The sequence below is a fragment of the Mauremys mutica genome, chromosome 1, assembly GCF_020497125.1.
Source record: "Mauremys mutica isolate MM-2020 ecotype Southern chromosome 1, ASM2049712v1, whole genome shotgun sequence".
Taxonomy (NCBI): Eukaryota; Metazoa; Chordata; order Testudines; family Geoemydidae; genus Mauremys; species Mauremys mutica.
Window position 1 is genome coordinate 335,967,525 of NC_059072.1, and position 8,137 is coordinate 335,975,661.

At 41.7% G+C, this 8,137-nt stretch overlaps 1 protein-coding gene across 4 annotated transcripts in view; it reads left to right on the forward strand.

The window, feature by feature from the left end:
- MTMR2 (myotubularin related protein 2) overlaps positions 1 to 8,032 on the forward strand; it is a 76,239-nt gene extending 68,207 nt beyond the window's left edge. For all 4 annotated transcript variants that reach the window (XM_045019546.1, XM_045019555.1, XM_045019560.1 and 1 more), the window contains 4 exons: positions 413 to 505; positions 2,306 to 2,419; positions 4,134 to 4,310; positions 5,189 to 8,032. In XM_045019546.1, the coding sequence (XP_044875481.1) occupies positions 413 to 505; positions 2,306 to 2,419; positions 4,134 to 4,310; positions 5,189 to 5,350 (546 nt within the window). In that variant the 3' untranslated portion in view covers positions 5,351 to 8,032. The remainder of the gene's footprint in view (positions 1 to 412; positions 506 to 2,305; positions 2,420 to 4,133; positions 4,311 to 5,188) is intronic.
- The last annotated feature ends 105 nt before the right edge of the window (positions 8,033 to 8,137 follow it).

The following is an 8,137-nucleotide window of genomic DNA, read 5'->3' on the forward strand; positions in this document are numbered from 1 at the left end:
GTTTCTGTGTAACTCTTGGATCCATTATACTGTACTACTAAATGAAGATGATGATGATATATATAATTTAAAGGAACAAAAGTGTAAACTTTTTCTAGTCTTTTGAACACTAACTGTTAAATGAAGTCAGTGCCAGAATAACATCTGGAGCTTCTATTCAGATCACTTTTGTTTTTAGTTCTTTCTTAAGTGCACTTAACAAGTCCCTGAGAAAGGAACTCACTTCAAAGACTAGTTCTGGACAGCTACTCCTCTTCTGCACTTACTAATATAAACATAGCAAAATCAGGACACTTTTAGACCATCTTACAGCTATTGCGGGCTGCTGCATTGGTAACTCGGGTACACAGAATCCAAGCTATTTCTTTGTGAAGCACTGTACTATTCATGTTCTTTTTTTGTTTTGTATCAGAGAGTTGGCCATGGAGATAAGAATCATGCAGATGCAGACAGATCTCCCGTTTTTCTCCAGTTCATTGATTGTGTCTGGCAAATGACAAGACAGGTAAATTTCTAAGCTGCAAACTTGCTTTATGCAGGACTTAAATGAGGGCGTCTGGCTAGTAATCTTGCTGCTCGACTTCAAAATTAAAATACAGCATCTTCTGTGTGGTTTTTTTTGTTTGGGTACAATTGTCAAAAGTAACTGAATGAGTTAGGAGCCTGTCATTGAATGCCTATGGGATTTAGGAACCTAAGGGCCTAAGACACTTTTGAAAATAGGACTTAGGCTCCTTAGTCATTTAATGGCTTTTGAAAATTTTATTTTCCCTGAGTGGCATTAATTGTGTGAGGGGAGAAGGGATTGAAGACAGCTGGGTTTTGTTTCACTTTAACCTCTTCTAAAAGTGAATGCATTGCTCCTAATTTGTGCATGATTATCAACACTGGAGTGTCTCCTTTACCCACAGACCAGGTACTGTACGAGCAGGGCCACTTAAATTCCTCTGCTCTTGAGGGAACATCTCTAGTGGCTTAGAGTGAGAGCCATGCCGCTGTGTCCACTCTGCATTTGGCCTCTGCGCCAGGGCCTGTAGGTTGTATTTTTATCCTTTTGACAAAGGTGCCTAGACACCATTGAAAAAAACGACCTATGGTGAAGAGGGATGCCATTTTAGATGGTACTTTTCAGTCGCCAAACAGGAGAGGTGGCAGCATGTCCCTTTCTTGGATGTTGCTAAAGCATCCTTTGCAGTGGTCTTCTTAATCCTTCTCTCATCAAGTTCCTTGGGCGGAGTAGGTGTTTGGGATGGACTGAAAGGCAGGCGATGACATAGACTCATAGGCATCAGAGATGGGAAAGACCTGTTATATCATCTGGCCTTGGGAGTAGGGCTCTGAAGCCAGGGAGGACAGGATGGTAAGGGTTACAGAACAGGATTTCCTGCTGTCCCCTTGTGTTCCCCCACCACCACATCGTTTCAAATCACCCCCACACTTCTCTCTGTCCCCTGGCCCTGCTCTGACTGTCTCCCCCCCACACACACACCCACACCCACACGCGCACCATATCACACTCACACACAACTCCAGATCGGGACACAGTTTTCACACCTTTTCCCCCCGCAGGTTTTCCACCCTATATAAAGGGAGTCAGAATTATTCAATATTCAGAAAAGTTCTGATGAAATTTTGAACAACTATTTTTAAAACAAAAGGGGAAAAAATGTTGTGAAGTTTTGTACCTGTTTTCCAAGCAGCTCAGATTGTTGTTATACCTTTATATTACAGTAGACCTAGAGGCTTCAGCCAATGTTAAGGCCTTGCATGTGATGGCAATTCCTAGGTTCCCACGGCCTATTCCCAGCATGTGAACTAGTTTCATGGCCTTCTGCTGCAGCCTCATGGAAAACTCTCAATTGGATGCATTAATTGTTTCCATTTAACTAGATGGAGCTTTCATTCCTACTTAGCGTTTGTTTATTTTATATCTGCTGCACCCTTTTGTTCATAACCTCATTACGGTTCTGGCATTGGAGACCTGTGCAAGCTCCAGTTTAAGCAGCTCTGAGTATATATAAATACAGTGATCAGACCCTTCAGGCCTCTGGCTTTTGCTCAGAATTCCTTATTGCACATGTAAAGCAGATTTTTGAGTGAAGCGTTTGCTCTGAGAAAGTAGTAGTATGATTTTGGAGACAGGGGCAGCCAAATAACACAAACGAATCCTGCATTAGAAATGCATAGGGGACGTATTCAGCTCATTAACTAACACGATTGGCTGTTACAGTGGTATGTGTGTTCATTAGCAACGAGCAATGTACTAACAAAAATAAACTTGCAATATTCCTGGTTGTGTTTGAAGTTTCCTACAGCATTTGAATTCAATGACTGTTTCCTGATGATTATTCTGGACCACCTGTACAGCTGTTTGTTTGGGACGTTCCTGTGTAGCAGTGAGCAGCAGAGGGTGAAGGAGGTAAGGGCTCACCTCTTTCCAAGATGACTGCAATTCTCAGTGTTCCTAAAATGGGCAAATCATAGAATATCAGGGTTTGGAAGGGACCTCAAGAGGTCATCTAGTCCAACCCCTGCTCAAAGCAGGACCAATCCCCAGACAGATTTTTACCCTAGTTCCCTAAATGGCCCCCTCAAGGATTGAACTCACAACTCTGGGTTTGGCAGGCCAATGTGAATGATGCTGATGGAATTGTTCCCATTCCCAGTGACTCCCAGGGGAGCAGGTTTTGGCCCTGACAGATCTTCCAGCTGAACAGTTGGCATTCAGGATTCCTCCCCGCTGTAAACTGGTGTAAACTACTCATGGCTTAATTGCTATACTTGAGACTTTTGTACATTTCAGTGTATTCAGAATCTCTAAAGGCACCTTCAACCGTTAGCCTCTGTCTTAACAGCTATCAGTTGCCTAGGAGATGTTTATCTAAAGTTCAAACAAAATCATACTTTCAACTACCTGCCCAGTCATACTAGAAAGTGAGCTGATTGTAGAAACTAAAATGTGCGCATAGTCATACCGTACATCCAGCTGACAACATGGAAGTAACAGGGTGCCAGATGTGCATTTTTCCCTGGAGAGACTGGAACTGCTAGCTATTAAAGGGAATGTGGCTGTAGTTCGTTACATTGGATAGTTCTGTACTCTAGCCTGGCCTACTTTGGCAGAGCTCAAAGCAGTTACAAGACCCAAAGTGCAAGTGGAGGAATGTGGTGTACATTTGCATGACTTAAAACACTAATCCAAAATTACAAGTACAACCCCAACCTGAAATCAAAAGGAAAATGAATGGCGCTCACTCAGTCTCAGCTTGCTAAAGCTGGAAGCACCATTTAATTACACAAAGGTTGCATCTACACTAGGAAAAATGGCATCTGTAATTCTCCACTGGGGATGGCAACAGTGGAGGCTGTAGTCTAGTCAGGGCTATGGTATTCAATCACTGTGTTGCATAGACGTGCACTGAGCTGAATTTAACAGCACAGTGGTCAAAATCACTCTTAAAACCACATTGCTGGTGAATTGTGTGTCCCAGTTTGTCCAGTGTACATGAGGCTTGAATATTTGTCATTCCAAAGAAGCAAACACATGCTCTGTTTGCTGTCTCTTTAAGGCTCATCAGTCTAGCAAAGCACTTAGACCCATATGTAGTCTCAGTGCCCATATGTAGTCCCAGTGATTTCACTAGGACTACTCACATACTTAAGCTATTTTGCTAGATTGAGGCCTAGAACACATGCTTTTTCCTTGCAATTAAATACCCTGGGCCCTCTTTTGAGAGCATTTGAAAGATGGGCAGCTTAACAAAAATAATGGTCATGTACCTCCTGTCCTTTAAAGCTTCAGAAAACCCCATCTCATCTCCGGGCAGCCTTCCCCTTTTTGTGCCAATGGCGATTCCCTTGATTGTGTTGCAGGTTGAGCTGGGAATAAGGGATGTTTGCATGCCACGCTGTATATGTATATGCCTGCCTGCATGTGTTTATATTCTAGAGAAAAAGCATAAAATGTATTTTTTTAGTTATGAAAACGCAGCCAGATTTGTATTAATATGTATATGCATATGCATGTATTTTAAACATGTGTTTGCTGGTATAAATACTCATAAAGCTGTGTAGATAAATACTAGTGTTCATATGGCTGGGTCTGTAAAACAGCTTTTATTTTTTCCTTAAAGGGCCTTCCAAAAAAGACTCTGTCACTGTGGTCTTACATCAATAGCCAACTTGAAGACTTCACTAATCCTTTGTATGTGTGCTACGCCAACCATGTCTTGTATCCTGTGGCCAGCATGCGCCACCTAGAGCTTTGGGTGGGTTATTACATCAGATGGAATCCAAGGATGAAACCACAGGTGACCATTTTGTTTCTAAAATACTGTGTTTGTCAAAAATCTTGTCTCTGATGTTCCTAAGGAACCAGTCACCTTGGCCTCTGGGAGCTGCACAACAGTAAGCAATACTTTCCAAGCCCAAGCTGCCACAGCTTAAGTTTAAAAACAAAACTTAATTGCAAGCACTACACCTGCGACGTGTAATTGAACTGGGCGCCAACTTTAGTTTTAAAAATATCAGCCACGATTTTAAAAACTGGGTGTCTGACTTTAGACTCCCAAGTAAGTGGATTGGAAATCCCTGGGAGCTGTAGGTGCTCAGCACCTTGAGAAATCAAATCACTTGAGCAGGCGTAGCATTTTCAAAAGCGCCAGGTCCCACTTGCAGGAGGGACTCAGGCGCCCGAGCCTCATTGAACGTCAGTGGGACTTAGTTGAACATTTAAGACAAGTTAGAGATACTTAGAAGACTCTCCAAAGTGCCCTTATTCTATATCTACTTAATTATCAACAGTATTGAGATGCCAAGGGGATAGGTGACCGAGAGATCTGCAGGTCTCAGCTTTTACAATTCACAGTGCTTATGTTATTAACCTGTTAGTTTGTCTCATTCCCAAATCAGCTTTGTAAATAAAATACAGCAGCTGAGGACAATAAGCATCAGGGCCCTGGAACTAGCAGGCTGCAAGAGTGCAGGTGACAGATAAGTGGCAAGGTATGTGGAAGTCAGAACAGCTAATTCATTTGCTTCTGGGCTGTAACAGGAGAGGATGGCGTAACCCTACAAACTACAAAATGGATAAAGAGCAACTGAGGCAACAAAGACATTTAGTGGTTTAGCAGACTTGGCCTGTGCAGCCTTTTGTTGCCACTCAGCTGCACGTTCTTTTGTGTTGCAGGAACCTGTCCACAGTCGATACAAGGAACTTCTTGCCAAACGGGCCGAGTTGCAGAAGAAAGTGGAGGAGCTCCAGAGAGAGATTACCAACCGATCGACCTCATCCTCGGAGAGAGCTGGCTCTCCTGCACAGTGTGTCACTCCTGTACAGACAGTTGTATAATGTGGACTTCTATTAAATATTTCCCAGGACCACCTTAAAAGGGCAGCTCTAGTAGGAAACCCTTTGAATTTAGATCCTGGTGTCTTGGAGGCACCAACTACCTTATTTATTACATTTCTCTCCAGGGTAATTTATTAGTACTGTAGCACTAGAGGAAGCTTAAGCTAAAAAAAAGGGGCAGACCCCTATGCAATCTTTTTGATGGCTAGATGATGCTAAAACTAATTGCACTTGCCATCTAAAAACAAAAGCGAGCGCTCTCACTGACTTAGCTGTTAGAAATCATTTTGCTTTGAATAAGCGACTACTGCTTGGCAGGAAGTATTCTGTAAGGAAAGTATCTACAGAGGAGGAGGAGGACTCTGAAAATTCTCCACCTCGCTGAAAGGAAACAAAAAGAGACTGAAGTAAGAAATCAGTCTGCAGAATTCATATCTGATTCAAACGTTTTGAATAGAGCCATTGAATAGTTTGACTTATCAATGTCAATATAGATATCACTGTCGGTTGCAGTTTTGCCAACGTCTCACTGGGAGACAGATGCTGATAGGACCCGAGTAATAGAATGTTTTTTACTAGTTAGATTGGCTCTTTCCTATCACTTTGATATACATCAGGAGAAGCCAGGCCAAGTTCTGCGACTTTACTTCTGTCATGGAGGTGGAACTTAAAAGAAACAGATTTCATTGTTTGTTAGGTATATACCCAATACTGCAAAGCGATGCCTTATTTACAGGAAGGGCAGCTTCTACCTGAAGGACATGGTAGTGGATGAGCCCCTTGTATCCCTTAGCTTGTCCTTTTTGGGACCAAGTTTACCTCCATCCCCCTCACCTGGAATCATCACTTATTTTCATCCAATTCAGTACTATGAAGCAACTGTTAATTACTGAGGGGGTGGAAAACAGATCCCCCAGTAGTTTCTGCAGCCCTTTTTGGGGGGCGGGGGGGGGCCTCATATGCAAGAGCTGGCAAAGCAAATGATATAAAACATGGCAAGTACAACACTTGCTGGGATCAACTCAATTTAATTTTTCTTAGGTAAGTGTAAACAGTTATTTCCATATTTCAGTGTGAGATCGTGATGATATACTTAAAATTCAAACTATTTTACTTCTCTTCTGTTGACAGTAAGTGTATCGACCAAAGAAAGCTTTCTGCATGTATTACAATCGCAATGTAAAAGTAGTGCTCAGTTGATGAAGTGGTGTAGTCTGCTAGCATAATATTTCAGCACTAGCGTAATACTTTTTACTCTGTCAGAGAAGAGAATACAGTGTACTTGGAGCAAAGAATCATTGCCGACTGCACAATGATCAATTAAACTTTGTCCAAAATCAAGTTTAATAACTTTATTATAGAAATCAGGGTGAAAACAGTCAATTTTTTGGTGATTATTTTTGTTGAACTGATTTTTTCATTTTAATTGTCTTTCCAAATACAGGCATATGTACTTGAATGAGAAGGTTGGGGGTGTAGCAAAAGTCAAAATATTTATAAGGGCTTTTTAGCTTTGCCTCTGGATCTCATTTCCATATGCAGCTGTATGTTCTGATCAGAGTAGTTGGGCTGATTTTTGTGCAGGCAGTATCTGTATATTGCCTCTGAGGGGCTGCATTCCCTCTAAGGCAGTGGAATTCCCTTTGGAAAACTACTGTGTGCCTCCCTCTTTCTCCTGCAGCTATGTCAACCCATTAGGGTGAAGTTTTCTCTTGTGGATGGCCCAGCATTAAGATGAAGTGTAAACATCACTGCATTTGTTAGGGTAACATGAGCCTTAATGAGATTAAAAAAAAAAAATCAGCTTGTGCTCATTTTTGCACCATATGATGTATGGGGAGTGTACAACTTGCTTTAAGTTCACGTGTGTGAGAGAGACTGACTGTTGGCCTGTCCTGTCACTATATAAAATGTATTGGTCTTAAGTTCTCAGGGACCGCAGTGCAGTATGAGAACCTATATGGAAGAGTCATTTACCTTTTTACCCTCACTGTGGCCAGTTTCACTAGGTACGTATTATTGTCCCTTTAATGTTTTGTTTCCTTAAGGTTAATACTAAGTGGTGAGTGGCTGTGGTTTTTTCTCCTTGGGCCCTGCTCTCCCTCCCACTAGTATTTAGTTGTTCTTTATTTAAAAAAAAAAAACCAAAAAACCGAATGTTGACATGTCAGTCGTATCACTGAACCGTAACCATTTCAGAAGTCAGAGTAAAGTGGAGGAAAGATGAAACGTCTGTATGGCATTCTCAGTAAGCAGTGTGGTTTTGCTGATATTCAAGCTTTGTAGATGTAGAATTACTGTAACATAATTGCTTTGTATACGACTAGAGCAACTTCCTGTTCAAAGGGTGTTTTCCTTTGGCTACTGTCCCAGTAACAATCCCTGGGCAGTTTATGAATTTTCTCATTATCTCAAATATTTGCTAGCTCAAAATTATTTAACATGAGCACCTTACACTTAATATCTAGCCTCACAATACCCCTCCGAGGTAGGGAAACAAACACAGAGTGAAGGAGTTACCTGAGGTTAAAAGATACCTGTGGCAGAGCAGGAAATTTAACCCCAGTCTTCCAAGTGCCAGGCTCCCATCTTCACTACTTACCTATCCTTCCTCTCTACTCGTGCCACCTAACATCTCTGCTCAGGCAATGCTTGAGGTGAGTTTTAGTGCAGCAGGACTTTTTAAATAACACTCTAATACTATTTACTCTTTGAATTGAATATCAGTGTCTTTAAGGAATAACAAGTCATAGCTAGATAATTTGAAAGTTAGTAAAGAGAAATTTC